This window comes from Phyllobates terribilis, unplaced genomic scaffold (genome assembly GCF_046119375.1).
Source record: "Phyllobates terribilis strain yellow unplaced genomic scaffold, ASM4611937v1 Scaffold_4__5_contigs__length_816908805, whole genome shotgun sequence".
NCBI lineage: Eukaryota > Metazoa > Chordata > Amphibia > Anura > Dendrobatidae > Phyllobates > Phyllobates terribilis.
The window spans coordinates 474,448,118-474,468,364 of record NW_027362764.1 but is presented as its reverse complement, the minus strand read 5'-3'; the positions used below and the strand labels follow the sequence as shown (position 1 = coordinate 474,468,364).

The 20,247-nt window shown below is 43.7% G+C and overlaps 1 protein-coding gene across 1 annotated transcript in view; it reads left to right on the top strand.

Annotated features, from left to right (window-relative positions):
• Positions 1-1,315: 1,315 nt before the first annotated feature.
• Positions 1,316-20,247, top strand: part of SLC22A23 (solute carrier family 22 member 23) — a 122,109-nt gene continuing 103,177 nt past the window's right edge. The window contains exon 1 of the mRNA XM_073678704.1: positions 1,316-2,319. Within this exon, the coding sequence (XP_073534805.1) occupies positions 1,789-2,319 (531 nt within the window). The 5' untranslated portion in view covers positions 1,316-1,788. The remainder of the gene's footprint in view (positions 2,320-20,247) is intronic.

Below are 20,247 nucleotides of genomic sequence, written 5' to 3'. Positions count from 1 at the left end.
TCGTCGCCATTGACTTGCATTGGAACGCATGGAATCCGCCTCACTGGATATGTAGATGCGGAATCCATGCGTTTCAATGTGCGGATGGTACCCGGGTGTGGAGAAGAGGAGACTCTCCTCCGGACCCGGGTACCATAGAACCTGTGAAAAAAAGAATAAATATTATACTTACCTTCTGATGGCCCCCGGTGTCTTTGTCTCAGCTTGCCGGCAGCTCGCGGTGGACTGAAGGACCTGCGCTGACGTCATAGTCATGTGACGGCAGGTCCTTCAGTGTAGTGTACCGCGAGCTGCTGGCAAGCCAGGACGGAGTGAAGCAAGACTGCGGGGGCCATCAGAAGGTAAGTATAGATTTATTTTTTGACATTCTCTCGGGTATCACACTATATAAATCCATGCTGTTTGCATGGATTTATATAGTGTGACCAAGTTGACAAGCACTTTCCAAGTGATGCTATCGCCTGGAAAGCGCTTGTCAATCTGCATGCGGAAACGCATGTGAATCCGCATGTGGATCCGCATGTATTCTGCAGGAAAAACGCATGCACAATCTGCATACGTTTTTTCTGCCAGGGAGATGCAGAAATGCTGCAGAAATTTTCTGCTTCATTTCTGCATTGTGGGCACATAGCCTTAACCCGCATGCGGAAATGCATGTGAAGAACGCTTCACATCCGCATGTCCCTGGCAGGAAAAACGCGGCTCCCAGTCCCGGTCCCGAGCAGCCGGCTCCCCGTCCCTGTCCCGAGCAGCCGGCTCCCCGTCCCTGTCCCTATCCCGAGCAGCTGAGCTCCCCGTCCCTATCCTGAGCAGCCGGCTCCCCGTCCCTGTCCCTATCCCGAGCAGCTGGCTCCCCGTCCCTATCCCGAGCAGCCGTCTCCCCGTCCCAGTCCCTATCCCAAGCAGCCGGCTCCCCGTCCCTGTCCCGACCAGCCGGCTCCCAGTCCCAGTCCCTATCCCGAGCAGCTGGCTCCCCGTCCCGACCAGCCGGCTCCCAGTCCCCGTCCCTATCCCGAGTAGCCGGCTCCCCGTCCCAGTCCCTATCCCAAGCAGCCGGCTCCCCGTCCCAGTCCCTATCCCGAGCAGCCGGCTCCCAGTCCCTGTCCCTATCAGCCGGCTCCCAGTCCCTGTCCCTATCAGCCGGCTCCCCGTCCTAGTCCCAGTCCCGAGCAGCTGGCTCCCAGTCCCTGTCCCTATCAGCCGGCTCCCCGTCCATGTCCCTATCCCGAGCAGCTGGCTCCCAGTCCCTGTCCCTATCCACGTTCCTGCGACGCCGCTACCTGATGCTCCCGGGGGAGGTGTCGCCCGGAGCCGGCGCTGCAGGTTGGCTTTTGTGGATACTTCCGGGGGGCGGTAATTAGGGAAGGAGAGGGCAGAGCTGTCATGTAATGCGGAGGCTCAGCAGCGCTGACTGGACCGGTCGGATGATACACGTTGTCTCCCGGGAGGAGGCTCCATTGTGTGCGCTACCTTCGGGCTCCCGGCCGCCTCCGTCCTGCACTGCTCTCAGTCACAGCCGCTGAGGACGACGCCACATTTTCTGCGGATCACGTGTGTCCAGGCGGCTATTCCCGGATCCTTCTTGTGAGGACAGAGGGCTCCGCGCAGCGCCCGGCACCGGGCAGCACTGGGCACTCGGCTGCCAGGAGGCGGTGAGGTATTATCTCAGCACCAGCTCCTTACCTGCGCCCGCTGACCAGCACTAGCCCCAGACCTGGTAGAGCGGAGCGGGGCTATGTGCTGATGGTCGCATGCGGCCACTGACAGCCCCGGGAAGGAGGCGGCATCATGGCCACAGACCGAGATCCTGAATCCGGTTGGATGAGACAACCGGAGGCCGAGGAGAATGGCTCGGTGCTGCCGGCCTCCTGCACGGCTGTGCCCCCGTCAGAAGAGCTCCCTGCAGCCCCCGCATCCCCGGGCCAGCAGGGCTCCCGGTACAGCCACCTGCTGCTGGACTACGATGGCACCGTGCTGCCCTTCCTGGGCGGGCTGGGCTCCTTCCAGCGGCGGCTGGTGCTGCTCACCTGGATCCCCGCGCTGTTCCTCGCCTTCAGCCAGTTCTCGGACTTCTTCATGCTGGACCAGCCCGACAGGTGGTGCAAGAACAGCAGCAGCCTGGCCGGGAGGACGAGCCCGCCGCACCTGCACAACCACAGCTCGCCGCCCCCCGAGGTGATGCTCCTGCTGCCGCCGACACAGCTGCCCACCACCCCCTCACCTGGCACCGGCCTCCTAACCCCCCAGAACGATTCCTGCCTGTGCCACGAGTGGTCCTACCAGATCCACGCAGGACTCGTGCAGAACGTGGTCAGCAAGGTAAGAAGGCGCAGTGTGTCTGTGCCCTGCGACATCTCTGGGATGAGCCCTGTGTGATCTGTGCCCTGCGACATCTCTGTGATGAGCCCTGTGTGATCTGTGCCCTGTGTGATCTGTGCCCTGAGACACCTCTGGGATGAGCCCTGTGTGATCTGTGCCCTGAGACACCTCTGGGATGAGCCCTGTGTGATCTGTGCCCTGAGACACCTCTGGGATGAGCCCTGTGTGATCTGTGCCCTGAGACACCTCTGGGATGAGCCCTGTGTGATCTGTGCCCTGAGACACCTCTGGGATGAGCCCTGTGTGATCTGTGCCCTGCGACACCTCTGGGATGAGCCCTGTGTGATCTGTGCCCTGCGACACCTCTGGGATGAGCCCTGTGTGATCTGTGCCCTGCGACATCTCTGGGATGAGCCCTGTGTGATCTGTGCCCTGAGATACCTCTGGGATGAGCCCTGTGTGATCTGTGCCCTGCGACATCTCTGGGATGAGCCCTGTGTGATCTGTGCTTTCCCCCTGATTAGCTGCCCTGAGACATGTCAGCCACTTTCTACAGGACCAACATATGGCAGTAGGTTACCTATGGGGCAGTGCCAGTGTATCCCATCTTCCTGTATAGTCACTACTGAGATATGCAAAGATGTGCCAACTCAGGGAAGGTCTCCTGGCGCGCACAGATTAGCAGCTCGTAGGGAGATCTCCTGGCGCGCACAGATTAGCAGCTCGTAGGGAGATCTCCTGGCGCGCACAGATTAGCAGCTCGTAGGGAGATCTCCTGGCGCGCACAGATTACCAGCTCGTAGGGAGATCTCCTGGTTTAGTTTCCCCTACATAGTGTATTACTTAGAAACCTAGGGACTTTTTGATTTTGCAATATGATAGTCTGTGTATATAGATATTATCACTCCTTTTTCCCAAATCCAAGTGGCAGAGCTGCCCGTCCATTAGTGGTGCCGGCAGACGTTATAAATGTTTATTCAGGATATGGCTAACTTCACATTAAGGCCACGTTCATACGTTCAGTATTTGGTCAGTTTTTTTTACCTCCAGTGTCTGTTAGACAAAACCAGGAGTGGAACAATCAGAGGAAAAGTATAATAGAAACAAGTCACCACTTCTGTATTTATCACCCACTCCTGGTTTTGGCTTACAAATACTGAGGTAAAATACTGACCAAATACTGAACGTGTAACCGTGGCCTAAAAGTGACAGTGTAATGACGGTAATCGCTGCTGTGATGGGAAGTGGTCTATTCTGGGTATGTGGCTAGATCCTATGCACATGGCGATGTACTGTGTATGGAGTACATACGCCATCATAGGCTGTGCCACACAATGCCATCAGGGCTACCTCCATTTATAAACGGTTATCTCCATGATGGACCATCATCTGGGCTGGTAGGTGCATGTTTGGCATCGGGTCAGTTCTGTAGAGTTGGGTATACTGTGATACCTGTCAGCACAATTATTCTGATATTGATTTGGCTGTCGCTTGCCCTGTGGGGAAAGTATCCCTTGGTGTGAATGGGCCTATTTGCTAGATTTCCAGTTTCTACATTGGACTGGAGTGTACCGCCGTCATGTTCAGCTGGTTATCAGTAAGATTCCTACTGTTCTGCTGGGCACGTGAAGCAGCAAGGCCATCCATTTCTACAAGCCCCATTATCTGAACCCTAAGGCTGTGTGCCCACTATGCGTTTTTTAAGCGTTTCCGCAGCAGCAATTCCGCCGCAGAAACGCTTAAAAAAAACGTTTGGTAGAAGGTCTGCCATGTTCCCCAATGATAATCCGCATGTGCTGTGCACATGCTGCGGAAATTTCCGCTGCGGATTATCATTGCGGAAAAATCCGCAGCACTACCAATTATTTTGCGGAATCGCGGCGTTTTTGCCGCCATTGACTTGCATTGAATCGCTTAATATCCTCATGACTACATGTGCACATGCGGATATTAAGCGATTCAATGTGCGGATGGCACCCGGGTCTGGAGAAGAGGAGACTCTCTCATCCAGACCCGGGTACCATAGTATCTGTAAAAAAAAAAAAAAAAAAAAAAAAAAAGAATTTAAAATAAAATAAACATTATACTTACTGATGGCCCCCAGTCTTTTCTCCGCTGTTTCCTGGCTCCCCGGCGGTTCGTGATGGTGTAAAAGGACCTTCCATGACGTCATTTAGTCATGTGACGGGTCACGCGACCTCTGACGTCGGCGGTCGCGTGACCTGTCACATGACTAAATGACGTCATGGAAGGTCCTTTTACACCACCGCGAGCTACAGGGGATACCGGGGGCCATCGGAAGGTGAGTATAATGTTTTTTTTTTATTTTTTACCATTTTTATTCTTTTTTTTTTTTTTTTTTTAACTAACTTGGTCACACTACTATAAACCCATGCTGTTTGCATGGATTTATATAGTGTGACCAAGTTGTCAAGCACTTTCCAAGTGATGCTAAAATCGCTTGGAAAGTGCTTCACAACCCGCATGCGGAAATGCAAGTGAAGAACGCTTCACATCCGCATGTCCCTGGCAGGAAAACGCATGCACAATCCGCATGCTTTTTTTCTGCCAGGGAGATGCAGAAACGCTCAGGAAAAAATCCGGAGCATTTCTGCATCGTGGGCAAATAGCCTTAAGGTTCTCTAGCTTTATCGATGAGTCTATATACATTTCTATGGATGTATGCGACCTTTTACGCTATACAGACCGCATGAAATATTCAGACATACAAGCTACGGATCTATTGATGTAGTTTTTATTTCTTTCTGAACTTCGATGTTTAACACTAAAACAGTATCTACTGTAAAGTGCAGCAGTGTGAGAAATATTTCTCTCTTGCTTTTGCATATAGTACTGTAAGTAATGAATATAGTCTAGTGAATGTATCACTGTTAGGACAATGCTTTATATTTAGTAACTCCACATTGGGCTTGTTCACATCACGTTTGGCTAGCCTACTGAAATGTCCATCTTTTTTTTTTCTTTTGTTTTATTACATTTTATTTTTGTATTTTTTCCCCTCTATCGGCTCCTCTACATCAAGCGGCAACTCCATGTTAGAAGTCCAGGAGTCTGGCCGTATGTACGATAACTTTTACTGAGAAGGGTTACTGCATCCAAAATAAAACCTGTAGACTAATAATAAATTCTATATAAAGTCAGTGATCCTATAATCTAATATTTAGACGCTGTAATGTGCTACATATGGGAATATTTTCCTTTTGTTGTTAACCTTTTAGCTGTGTTGTCGCGGCCCGTCCCTTCTAGCTTGACCTTTGATTGAATTAAGTAGATATCTCTCCTGATTTTTGCAGGAAAACAATTCATCTCGGAGCAGCTTGATTTACCAAGTGGTTGAGAAAAGCCTTATTAGACAGAAGCGGTCTCCAATTAGCGGTTCACTTTCTCTGTCTAGTAAAACGTCTTCAGATTATGGAAATTGGGGACTAGTTAACAAGATTACGTCCGTACTTCAATACCTCCAATTCTACCAAAGTGTAGGAACGGCTACTACAACCTGGTTCTATATACCAAGTCGGGTTATTTTCTAATTTAATAGTAATGTTCAAATTAATTTAATATTTTTTACATATCAAGGCTTTCCACTTTATAGTGATGACAGATTTCCAAGTGGTATGCATGGGAAATTAAAGCGTTATTTCTGTATCTTTAAGTGATGGCACATCACCATCTGTGTGGGTGTAATCTATGGGATCATGACTCCTCCTGTGAAATCAGGGGCTGTATTGGTGGGGGACCCTAAGTTCATACTCATTGGCCTACCCTAGCAATAAGCCATCACTTAGTGATGGAAATAACTCATCAAAGGAACCTTTCACTCGATTCATGCAGAGAATGAATCGGAGCCAGTCTGCATGATTGCAAAAAATATAGTTTGAAAAGTCAGCCATTGAAAATATGGAGAGACTTAACCAGTCTGGTGCCGCACTTCTTCCTGCCCCGCCGCACTCTAGTTGATTGACAGGTATCTCCTCACACCACTCCAGCTCTTCAAACAATGTTTCTCTAACGTTCTGCGGCTTTTCAGAGTAGAACTTACTTGGCTGCAGTCGTAGAGCCAGAATCGAGAGACAGGTTCCCTTTAACTCAGTCTCCTAAGAAGAGGTGAATTTTCGAGGATCTCAGACTCCTTCTCCAAAATACGACTGAGCTGCAGTCACTGATCTTAGATAGCGGTGTCCTAATGGAGCAGACAGAGAGCAGCCAAGCCGCTGACGCTGAGTAAAGTGCAGGTAACCATTAGGGGCTGACAATTAAGCCGACATCTTGTCATCCGCTTTCTGATATCCTCTATAAGAATTTTTGGATCGGTGGCTCTGAGGTTCAGCACTTTTATGGTGCATTTAACTTTCAGCTGCAAAGGTTTAGTATTTATATCTACGATGCCATTAGCTTAAATAGTCAGAAGTCGTCTCTTCTAATAAGGCCCCATTCACTCTTCACATGTGACACTGATTACTGTGTGGATTCCACGCCGAAGTCCGACAATAGTCTGCATCCTGTGCGTGTCAAAGCGTTTCCACACCCCCAATTATGTGCAGAGGATAATTCTGCGGTGTTTTTTGGCGCTGCCAATAACTGTCTCTATTGAATTACAGTGAGGCTAATCCTTGTGAGGATCTTCTGCTTATTCGCACCAAATTCACAGCTTGGATCATAACCGCCTGATTCTATTAATATGCGTCTTTTTTAAAGTCTATTAGAAGTTCCTCTGTGTGTTTTTTTCTTTTTCTTTTTTTTTTTTTTTAATTTTCATCATTGTGGACGAGGTTTGAGGTTTCCAAATATTTTCTGTTGCTTCATCAATTGTGACTTTTGTCACAAAAAGTATTTACATTGACTAAAAAGTATTCTCTGAGTGATACCTTTATTGGCTAACCAGAACAAAATATACAGGTGCATCTCACTAAATTTAGAATATCATCAAAAAGTTAATTTATTTCAGTTCTTCAATACAAAAAGTGAAACTCATATATTATATAGAGTCATTACAAACAGAGTGATCTGTTTCAAGTGTTTATTTCTGTTAATGTTGATGATTATGGCTTACAGCCAATGAAAACACAGAAGTCATTATCTCAGTAAATTAGAATACTTTATAACAACAGCTTGAAAAATGTTTTTAAAATCTGAAATATTGGCCTACTGAAATGTATGTTCAGTAAATGCACTCAATCCTTGGTCGGCTCCTTTTGCATCAGTTACTGCATCAATGCGTCGCATGGAGGTGATCAGCCTGTGGCACTGCTGAGGTGTTATGGAAGCCCAGGTTGCTTTGATAGCAGCCTTCAGCTCATCTTCATTGTTGGATCTGGTGTCTCCCATCTTCCTCTTGACAATATCCCATAGATTCTCTATGGGGTTAAGGGCAGGCGAGTTTGCTGGCCAATCAAGCACAGTGATACTGTTGTTTTTAAACCAGTTATTGGTACTTTTGGCAGTGTGGACAGGTGCCAAGTCCAGCTGGAGAATGACATTTCCATCTACAAAAAGCTTGTCGGCAGAGGGAAGCATGAAGTGCTCTAAAATTTCCTGGTAGACGGCTGCGCTGACTTTGTTCTTGATAAAACACAGTGGACCTACACCAGCAGATGACACGGCTCCCCAAACCATCACTGATTGTGGAGACTTCACACTAGACCTCAAGCAACTTGGATTGTGGCCTTTCCACTCTTCCTCCAGACCCTTGATTTCCAAATGAAAATTGGAACTCTGGGACCTTGTGGAGTGTGTCAATGACTGCCTTCTGGACATCTGTCAAGTCAGCAGTCTTCCCCATGTTTGTGGAGCCTACTGAAACAGACCAAGGGACCTTTTTAAATGCTTAGGTAACCTTTGCAGGTATTTTTTTTTTTTTTAATTATTTTAATTTACTGAGGTAATGACTTTCGTGTTTTCATTGGCTGTAAGCCATAATCATCAACATTAACAGAAATAAACACTTGAAATAGATCACTCTGTTTGTAATGACTATATAATGAGTTTCACTTTTTGTATTGAAGAACTGAAATAAATGTAACTTTTTGATGATATTCTAATTTTAGTGAGATGCACCTGTATATTTATGAGCAGTCAGAGGCTCCTTCTTCAGTCAGAGGCTCCTTCTTCAGTCAGAGGCTCCTTCTTCAGTCAGAGGCTCCTTCTTCAGTCAGAGGCTCCTTCTTCAGTCAGAGGCTCCTTCTTCAGTCAGAGGCTCCTTCTTCAGTCAGAGGCTCCTTCTTCAGTCAGAGGCTCCTTCTTCAGTCAGAGGCTCCTTCTTCAGTCAGAGGCTCCTTCTTCAGTCAGAGGCTCCTTCTTCAGTCAGGATTACAAATAAGGAGCCTGAAGAAGGAGCCTCTGTGTTTTGAAATCTCATAAATATATATTTTGTTCTGGTTAGCCAATAAAAGTATTTATATCGATTTTTCTGGCTAACACTGTACCACAATATAATTTTTTATTGTACATAATAACTTTTTAGTCACAATTTTTTGTGCAAATGCAAACCAACTCCTCATCCTACAGAATTAATTTATGGACATCTGAAATTCTTGCTCAAATTTTGTAGTATTTTAAAGAAACATACAAATTATTATGCTAAAAAATGCAATAAAGTTAAAGAGCATTTCTGCGCAAAAAAAATTCTTGAACTAAATGCTCCATTCTTAAGTATCTTTGCAAAGAAACGTGAATGAATGCCAGAAAACAGAAGAAAAATGATGAAGCAGGTCCATAGGTTTTAAAATTGATGTGTAAATATAACCTAAAATGTAATCATTTATGCTATGAAACCCCCATTCATGGACATAAAATTACATTCTTGCTAATGCAATTGGAACGTATGGTGGCAGCTATTGTGTCACTATCAGGCCTGATCTTCTAGGGGCTCGTTCATCCCTGTTTTCCATGGATATCATTCATACCTATGATAATCTATGGGTTAGTTCACATGTCCGATATTTATTTTTTTTTCCTTAGATCAAGTGGTCTGTAAGAAAGCATGGAGACTTGTCCGATATTGATCCGAGTATTGTACCAAACTTGCCAGTGCAAGTCTATGAATCCATGAAAAGAATCGGAGAGCACTTGAATGCTATTCGTGACCTGTCAGTTTTTTACAGATGGTTCGATATGAGAAGCTTGAGGAATCACCATTAGTTTTTTTTTTTTTTTTTTTTAATTTAAGAAAAACTGATGAAAAATCTGACCCAAATCTGATGATAAAAAACTGACCCTGACGACATTAGGTCCAAGTTTTGCATATGTGAAAAATGACTGACCTCTGAATGAGCCCTCGTGGTCAGAAAATCCTATAAAAATAAAACAAAAAGAACAGCTGTATAAAATCATCATAAAGCATATATGGCATTAAACCACAAGTCTCAGCAGTACCCATAGCCTGAAAAATAATAAAACCTTGCCTATCTTGGTTGAACACTTATGTTACTGAGTGGAAGTGAATTTGCACATGACTGTATTTTCGGCCCTAGTGTGATCTGACCAAACATGGGATCGCGCCCCGACCAATGTTATGCTATGGGGCAGTGCACATGTCCGATTTTTTTTTTCTTTTCCTCGGAAAGAGTTGGTCTGAGGAAAAAAAATCGCTGCAAGCCTGAGTTTGATCCAGTATTCGGATCGCACTCGGCCATGGAAGTTAATGAGTCCATGGAAAATATTAGGCTGCGCTTGGATGACAACTGAGTGCAGTCCGATTTCCATGGACTGACAGAATGGAGAAGAATTTGCTCTGAGTGTGATTTGCATTATTGACCCTATTATTGACCCTATACGCTTGTGTGGCCCTAGCCTTATGCGGAGTTAAGAAGTTTGTGTCTGTTCCAAAATGAGAGCAAATAAATGGATCCCAAAGGCAATGGCACATGATGGACCCCGCTGGCTTATTTTGGGATCCACCATGGTGCCCAGCTTTGAATCTTTGAAGAGGCCTCCTAACAAACCTCCAGTGCAGATGTGACCTGCTGTTCTGTCTCGTCATCTTCCAGCACAGAGCCCTTCTCTTCCTTGTCCCTTTCCTCTTCTGATGTGCTTGTCTCCTCTTCCTCTGGTTGAATGCTCACTCAGGATATTGCTCTTTGCATATGTATATTTCCCTTCTCTCTGGGAGAGATGAGGACATGTTTGGCAGCGGCTGAAGCCACAGTGACTGACTACAGTTGGCATCACTAATGAACAGATTTGTGTAGAAGCCTCATATATGTAAATTTGCTCATTAGTTGCAGTTGACTCGCAGCTTTGGTCCTCTCTGGGGGGAAGGAAGCTTTTGATTTCTAAGCCAAGTAGGAAGCAACATTTAAAATTTACTTTGTTTCAAGTGCAACAGCATTGCACAATTTCTGCCTTTTAAATAAAAAGGTAAAATGAGGCAGTCCTACCCCATCATAGTTACATGTGTTAGTACACCATTTCAGCAGCTAGACTACACATGGTCTGAGCTGTGTCTATAAGCTGTTAAATCCAAAACTGACTGCTTGCCCTATTCCCAATGTGCTGTATTCACCGCAGGAGTGCTTACCATATTGAGTGTATCCTATAACTGCTAGTACATCTATGTTCACACGCAGTGTTTCTTCCTGCAGAAAATAAGCTGCATTTTACATGATCAGCAAAAGCTATGACATTTCAGAAGTCTGGTGCATTTTTTTTTTCCTGACTGAATTTGAGCTCGGCAGCGTTTTTGAAATCCTGCAGCATGTCAATTTTTTCAGTGTATATGCAGCTTTCTTTCACCCATAAAAAGCAATAAGAAACTGCAATGAAAGCATCATAACATTTTTGGTGATTAAAACTAACTTTATTAACGTGTACAGTAGACAAATCACACATGAAAAAGCAGCAAAAAATCAGAGCATTTTTAATGTCAAGCATTAAAGGGATTGTCCATTCCAAATTGGTAAGTCTGCAGTCACTCTGTGTAACTACAGACTTATGAATCCCCCCAGCGCATGCACTGTGCGCTGCGGGGAGTCACTCGTTTCTGAGCCAGACTGGAGGGTATATATGCGTAAGGCCATGGCCACACTACCAGTATTCGGTCAGTATTTTTCTCAGGAGTGGGAGCCAAAACCAGGAGTGGGTGATAAATGCAGAATTGGTGACTTGTTTCTATTATACCTTTTCTCTGATTGTTCCTCACCTGGTTTTGGCTCCCACCCCTGAGAAAAAATACTGACCAAATACTGATAGTGGGGCCATAGCCTTATACATACTCCCGGACGGTTGCGTCACTAGATGCATGGCGGCCTACCTTAATACAAATGTGTGGAGCGAGGCCACACCCTTTAGACGGGCTCTGTCTGGGAGTATATATAACTCGTACATTCCCTCCGTTCCTGGCTCAGAAACCAGCGAGTCCTTTCAGCGCACAATGCCCGCACTGGGGGGATTCATAAGTCTGCAGTCACACAGAGTGACTGCAGACTTATCGATATGGACCGGACAACCCCTTTAAAGTTTACCTGCAGAAAAGGGAATCACTGGGTTAGTGCTTCCCAGTCTGAGGGCAGCATAAAATATGGATAGAGACTCTGATTCCAGCAATTTGTCAGTTTTTGGGCTTCTTGCTGTAGTCTTGATCAAATCCGTTTTATCTGCAGAAGCTCTGCTAGTCCTCTTAATGATGTGCTCCGTATAATGTTGTCCCCAGCACTGATTGGCAGCTTTCTGTACACTGTGCATTGGCAGTTTTCTGCCAATCAGTGGTAGAAGGCAGGGTAAGACAGAGCTCATGAATATCGAGGTTTTTGTGGCAGAAGCTCATTATTGAAAGGACTAGCAGATCTGCAGCCAAAATAGTTTTATCAAAACTGCAGCAAGAAACTCAGAAAGTGACATACTTGATTCAGATTCTTTCCCCCGCTGCTCTCAGATGGGGCAGATTATCATTAAAGAATACAATTTGGCCACTGTCTGACTAATATACTACTACAGATACATGAAGCGTGTATATCAGGAGCTTTCTGGGAGTGCCCCAGGTAGACTACTAAACATTCCATGTGCCCACCATATGCTGCCCTCCAGATTGTGCTGCTACATAGCACACTATCAATCTGTATTATTGCTCAGGGCTGAACTCTCTGAATACTTGCCATACTTCTCTGGATCATTGTCTGCACTACTGGAATCCTGTTGACTGGTAATGATGACGACCATTGTTAACTAAAAGTAAACAGGCCGAGCAGGATCAGTACAATATAAATATGTCCAAGTTTACTTGACTTTTCATATGGCTTATGTCAATATATAAACTTGTTTGGCATCTAAACAAGATCTCTTTCACTTAGTTATATTTGTGATAATATCCCAACTACTTACCCTAGATATGTTATGGGATTACATCTTTTCCATTAGTTATTTACCAGATTGGACCTCATCGATGAACCCCATTGTAGACATGAGTCGTACATGTTGTCCTTTTCAGCCAATATGATCACTGCTTTTATTTTGAGGCCTTCTTTGTAGAAATAAAAGCTGTTATTTGGTTGCGGTGGCCAACCCCTCCAGTTCTGGTCTTCCCTGGCTTTGATGATTGGAGCCACTCGCTGTATTTTTGCTACAATTATTGGGATGCTGAGTGATCTGCATATTTATGACACTTAATGACCGTGCATTGTCCTGATGTCATCTGTTTGTTTAGATATTTTATACTTTGCTATGTTTATTGGTCTTCAGCTTACTCCTTAGGTTCCTAACCCTAAGGTCTTTGACATCACACACCTTCAAGTATGTGACCTTTGGCTGCTTCACAAGGATATAAGTCCTTATGTCCCTTTTCATATGTGAAGCTCTTGGAATCTAATCTAATTTTTCCGCTCCTCCTTTATTTAAAATCCCTAATGCCACAGGACTATTGTATAGGACTATTGTCTGCCTGTCACTTGCTGTGCCCTCCCATTCGTTTTCCTAAAAAAGGAGCTTTGTAAAGCTATTTTGTTCTCTCTCGGCTGATCAATGTGCTTTGAAGCCTCTTGGTTAAAAGCATTTTCTCTATATCAGTTTCAATTCAGAAATCTCTTTACCTGGGACTGTCTCTTACTTTCTACAAGGCAGTTATGATGCCTGCTTTGCTAAACTGTATGCACCGGCATGGCGAGTTTGCTGCGGATTTACAGGTAGAAAACCCACAGTGCATTACAGTAGTCTCAAACTGGATGACACTCTACTTAAATCCGCAGCGGCCATTATCCTACCATGCGGATTTTAATTATAGTATGCCAATTTATGCCGCAGATTTACACAGCAGGAAAAATATCAATAATACTCCACATTCAACAAGATGGGTTCCTTGAAGGTAATGAGCCTATTCACTACTGACCTAAGCACGGTACCTTTCTAAAATTGCTGCATTTTTAAATGGACTACATTGAAGGGCACGAATGACTGTTGAGTAGTATTGAGCGAGTATGCTCTATTAACCCTTTCGCCGAGTATGCTCGGGCCGAGCTCCGAGTATTTACAGCTGCTCGGTGATAAGGTTAAATCGCTCCCGTGTGCATGATTTGCGACTGTTTGACAGCTTTATTACATGTGAGGAATGTCTATTTCCTACTCATTCCTCACATGTAATAAAGCTGTTAAACAGTTGCAAATCATGCACACGGGAGCGATTTAACCTCCTCACCGAGCAGCTGTAAATACTCGGAGCTCGGCCCGAGCATACTCGGACAGAACATACTCGCTCAACCCTACTGGTGAGCATTGCTTTCATTGTGACAATCACAAAACTGGATATTCTTTTGGTTTTAATAGAAATTTTTTTTTTCTGAATAATTATTTATTAGCTTTTGTTGCCAGCTACTCGCGGTTATTTGGCGCTGGATTAATTTAACCTTGATTTGATCTGCCTACTTATGTGTATTGATGGTCTTTAAAATCTGTTGGTGTCGAGTCATGTCTCGGGCGCTACTTTTATGTAAAATGGAGCAGTATTTCAAAAGAATTGATATTTCTGTATTTCTTACCCAAACAGAAAAAACAACGAGAAATAGTCCAAGATATATGCAAAAATAAGAATATTTATTATAGATTAAATTACATATATAGGGAAGGGGGTCATGGGACTTGTATCCACATGTGAAGATGACTGTGAAAGGACAGGGGCATGCAGTACCGAAGCGATCACATACATATATACACTATACTACATCTAATCCTGTATTGAGACTCCAAGTTGGTCAGAGAAGGGGAGGGCATGTATAGTCATATTACAATATATAATTACACCCAGTCTGTGCCATATTGGAATACCTTAGTCAAATACAGGAGCTCTCATGGAAAACTACATTAAAAAGCAGAAGTAGTGTGTGAAAATTAAGTACACCCTTACTGTTTTCATACAAATTTAGAGGGCAAGTAGCAGCCAGGTGCTGCCCTTATTTGTTCATCAACAGTGGTGAGCATCTCAATGAGAGCAGAAGTTTTGGCAGTTTGCTGGTCTGGAGCATTCGAGCACAGGTTAAGTGGACAACACTCAAAACCGTTGACAAAGCTCCCAGGAGTGGACGTCTGTGCTGGCAAATTCACGCCAAGACCAGACCGTGCGATCCTCAGAGAAAGTCCAAAGAATACAAAAGCTACAGCTCAGACTCTAAAGACCTCTGTTAGCATGTTAAATGTTCATGTCTGTAATGTTAAAAAAAAAAAAAAAAAAAAAAAACCTCCTCCACAAATAAATTGATAGCGTCGAAGGTGGGTTTAGATATAACAGTATAAATTTATTGTGCCATATTCATAATGTGATGCTTTGACCTAATGGAGGTGTAGCTTGATAAAGACCACCGCTAGCTCGAAAAGTCGCATTATGTATATCGCAAAATAAATTTCTACACCCACCTTGGACACTGTTGATTTCTTTGTGGATGATGTCTATAGCCAGATATTTTTTTAATAAATGTAGTGCTACGTTTTCATGGTCTTCACCAAGGGAACATTGGCCACTGGGTAATAATATAGGTGTAATAATATAGTAGGCACCCATGGCCTTGTTTTTTTTGCGGGGTATTAATAATGAGCAGCCTAAAGACATACTCCTAGTGAAACCTGTGAGCATCAACCCTTAAGTAAAAATTATCACTAAATAAAATTGCCCAGATCTCCAGAACATTTTTGATTTTTTTTTTTCGTTTTCATTTTAAATTCATCGATTAGAATAATATAAGTGCAAGAACTGGTGATGGGTGCACAAACCTCAGTGAACTTGAGCCATGTTGTAAAAAACAGCGAGCCCAAATTCCTCCAGAACAATGCCAGAGACTCCTACAGAAAACGATTACTTATTGCTGCTACGGGTGGCTTTACCGGCTGTTGAATCATGGGGTGTACTTAATGTTTCATACACGGCTTCTGCAGTTTGGCCTAGTTTTTGTTAAATCTACAGTAACTGTAATTTGTGTTGTTAATCTGTGGTTGTATTTATCTAATTGTAAGACCTTCTATAAGGACCGGTCATTCTAATGTCCTGATAACATTAAGCCATAGAATTCAAAGAGGGTGTACTTGGTTATTCTCATCGCTGTATATTCATCTGGTACCTTCATATGTAATGAGTGGTGAAGTTTCCAGTTTTGTAAAGTTGTGCTAAGCTGTGAGTTGCAGGTCCTGTCTGTCATACTTGATGCCGCAGACAAACCCGGTATGTTGTGTAACATTCTTGACATTACACGATATGAGCATTGATGAGCGCTTTCATGCTCTTGTTCTATGGAACAAAATTGACCGGAACGCAGCTGCTTTGTTTTTGATACTTCCTAGTACTTGGCTTATGTATCCTCACCCATCCCTCGTAGACTGTGAGCCCTCGCGGGCAGGGTCCTCGCTCCTCCTGTACCAGTCGCTGACTCGTTTTGTTAAGATTATGTAAATGCTTTTGTTATGTATATCCCTATCACATGTAAAGCGCCATGGAATAAATGGCGCTATAATAATAAATAATAATAATAATAACTTTGTCAGTAATGTGTGGATTGCATGTGGTTTGTTTTTTTTTGCCTGTGGATTTTTTGTGCATCTATTGCAATTCTATGAGTAAAATCCGCACATAACTCACATTACCCGCAAGAGAAGATGACATTTTGCGGATTTCAAAAACGCACCGTTGGTCAATTTTACACAACATAACACACATGTTCTCTATAAATCCCATCCACTTTGCTGGTACTGTAAGGCAGTGGGGGATTTTTTTGCAGTGAAAATATGCAATGTCAAAAGCTCATAGTGGGAACATACAACAAGAGTCTAGATTTGGGGCAGGAAGCCACTTTTTTCATATGCGCCCCATCTCTCGTCTCCCAGTGCAGATTGAAGGGAATGTAAGGACCATTGGAGATCAGATCCCAGCAGAAGATGTGCCAATGCCACCCACCGTCGGCACAAGCTGTGAAATAGGTCTGCATGTGTATTACAAAGCTTCACACCATCAGCCGTCTCGCCTTTGTGTAGCTTTTTTTTTCAGTGTGCCGCTATAATTTGAAGCTTTTATTTTTTGGATTTATTTTCCATTTTAGTGGTAGGTAGTTTGTAGGTTACCTTATTTTTAATGCTTACCATATGCAGCATGAGCACAGATGTTCTCTTATGTATCCTGCTCTCTGCCCTGCATCACAGCTGTTGTATTGGTATAGTTAATGCCTTTTGTTAATGTTTAACCTGGTACAAGGTGCCTAGTCATGTCCTGACCTATAAAATGCACGTGATTGCATGTGACATTAAACTCCGATTATGACCTAACCTAGATTAGGACCTATATAATACTGATTGCTTTGCTGTGTCAAATATTCTAGTATGCTAATAACTTTTTACCTTTTAATATATGTATTTGTCCTTTTATATATGTGCAAAAAAAGTAATTTGTGTATTTCTCTCGAAACACCATTTTCCCTAATATATGGTAGATGTTAGAATTATTTGGATTAACTTGTTTTGGATATTTAACCTTTCCCAAAAGAAGTTGAGTGTCTAACGTATATTTGGAAACACTCGCTGGAAAAAGCCGACATACTTTATTATTTCTAAGCATGAAGTATTTTCTGACCTTGTCCCGTCAGGACCCCTGCCCTGGATCTCTCCATAGGAATGCACTTTCATTGTTTCATGTTATTAGTTGTCCTGCCCCTTGTGCTCATAGCAACTCCTGCTGTTTACCGTCCCCGCCTAGCTGCAGACAGGTGAGCAGAGCCTGATCACTTCTCCTATGTGAACAAGGTGTCAAGGAGTTCATGTTCCTGTAGAACATCTCTTCTGCCTAGATGAGATACTTGTCTGGACTCTATTTTCTTTAACTGAAATGTTTATAATGTAGAGATCCTAAATGATGGCTGTCTTTCTAACAAATGTTGCATAAATGAATAGTAATAATTATAATATTATAATATTAACGGCCTTCAGCTTGATCTCGAGCCATGGCGACCTGGATAAACGCTCTGTAGGAAGATCGATCTTGTGCAAGCCTAGAATGTCTTCTAAGCCATTATCTTGGTAGTATCAAGCCATCTGGTTGCTGATCTTCCTCTTCACCTTGGTCCTTCTGTTCTTCCGATCATACCTTCTCCAGTGATTGCTCTCTTTATATTATGTGTCCAAAGTAGACAAGTCTTAGCTTGGTGATCCTTTCTTCTAGTGACATGTCTGGCTTGATTTTTTCCAAAATTGATTTGTTTGTTCTTGCCATCCATGGTATTGATGACATCCTTCTCCAGCACCACATTTTCAAAGGCGTTGATTCTTCTTTCTTGTTTCATTTCTAAATGAATAGTACAAGCGAATATAAGAAACTTTTTTGTACTAATTGTATCTTATCAAAGAAATTTTTCTTCCTTTCTCCACCGAGGAGCCACTTTTTCCACTACCTCCTGAAACCCTCATCCACGCAGAACACCCCCTCCCCCACCCAGCTCAAACCAATCTCAGTCAAAGCAATTCGGACTGCCAGCTTTCAGACGCGTCAGTGTCTTTTAAACTCTATGGAGAGGGTGGTGTGAGGAGCACTCTGCACTGTGAGAGACAAGACACTCTGCAGTAGGATCTGCACGTTCCTATCAGATTTATTTCACTGCAGTGCTGAATTCACAGTTGCACAGCTCAGTTATTCTGTATAAGTCCATGTTGCTCCTGCTTCTGTCTATGTGCCGTCGAGAGAATCGAAGAAATCCATCTGTGTGTATTGTGCATAGGAGACAGAATAGCAACTAGTCTCCATCCACATGTTTAGAAAAAGCTGAAAATTAGAGATCAATCCTGCAGAGGGGAAAACCAGGAAAACATGCGGAATACAAGTCCTATAATAGTCAGAAATAGTGTTAAAGGGGTTTTCCTGTTTTCAAGAATGTTGTAACCCAGGTGCAGTTAGTTGTAGGAAAAAAAAACACACCTGCTTCACTCGCCCTTCTTGGGTGCAGCGTCATGTCGATAGCGCTGCAGCCAATCATTTTTGGAGTCTCGAGTTGTTAACCCTATCAGTGATCTCAGTGATTGGCTGCAGCAGTGTCGTCTTTATTTCATAGAATGTTAGAGTTGGAAGGGACCTCCAGGGTCATAGTGTCCAACCCCCTGCTCAATGCAGGATTCACTAGCTGCAGACTAGCTACACATGAGACACCCGAGACAGCGCTGGAGGAAGGGAAGTTGAGCTAAGCACCGTTTTTAATTTTATATACATTGCTAAAAGAAAATAATAAAAAAAATGGAAAACCTCCTTTAATCTTCATGTGCACACACCAGAAGTTATTTTGAAATATTACCTAAAATGCCAGATACACATTGAGGAAGATCTCCAGTAAATGTTGAACATTGGCAAACACATACTGTTTGCATAGGTGTACTCTAAATTGTATTCACTGTCGCTGTATGATTGCTGCACTGCAGCAGCGAGGAGCTGTAATCTTCATGACATGAAGAAGCGCTGCAGTGTTCCCGAGTCAAACATACCTGGCTGAGATCATATCGCCAGTGCCTGATACATGCTGTTGGATCCACGGGCAGCATGAATCAGCTGTCAGGTTCAAGAGCTTGTACCGAGTATGGAAGCCATGTTTCTGACCGCTGTGGATCCAACTGTGGGACCCTCACCCATCCTAAGAATGGAGCTCTGAAGTGTATGGAACAGAAATCAGAGTGCAGTGCAGTCTCATTAACCATTAATAGACCAGAAAGTTATCCCCTATTTAATAGATTAAGGATAACGCCCATACTTGATGCTAACCATCTGACAAATTCACTTTTAAAGAATAGACCTGTGTGACCGATTTATAAAACAAGAAATAAAGGGTTTATACATAACTGGAATGTTATTGAAATGCCTCTATAAATCTGTACATTCCTATTTGGTATTTTCTAGACATACTGTATATATACACTGGTCATGCATATGTAGAGGAGCAGGGGTCAAGTCATTGAAGGTACAATCTGATGTAGTTAATACCATTCTACTTTTTCTATCCATAGAGCGGTCTTATAAATCCATATAATGTGTTGGTGGTTCGCTGGAATACAGGAATGCTGGCCAACTTGCAGCCCCCCAAGCCTTCTCTTCTTTTGTTTGGGTGGGAAAGATCAGGAACTTTATCTGTAGACATAGGGGCCAGCTAGCGTATGTGGCAGATAACATCATACTTTGGCTAACTGGATTATAGTCATGCCGTAAAGTGATCCAATTTATTTTAATCGCATCAACGTGCTGGCTTGTGTTAGGGTCACTGGGGTAATGACGGGGGGGGGGTGTAAATTCCTAATCTTGTCCCTGTGTTGATTATTGGCCCAGCTAAGGTGAAACTGTCCGATCAAGTATACCAGATCTGTGCAAGTAAGGCAAGTCTAATGTGACATTAACTCTATAAATCTGAGCAGAGCATGGTGTCTGTGGTGATTTATAAAGCAGGTATCCCTTTATTGGTTCCTGATAATACTACAGTGCCT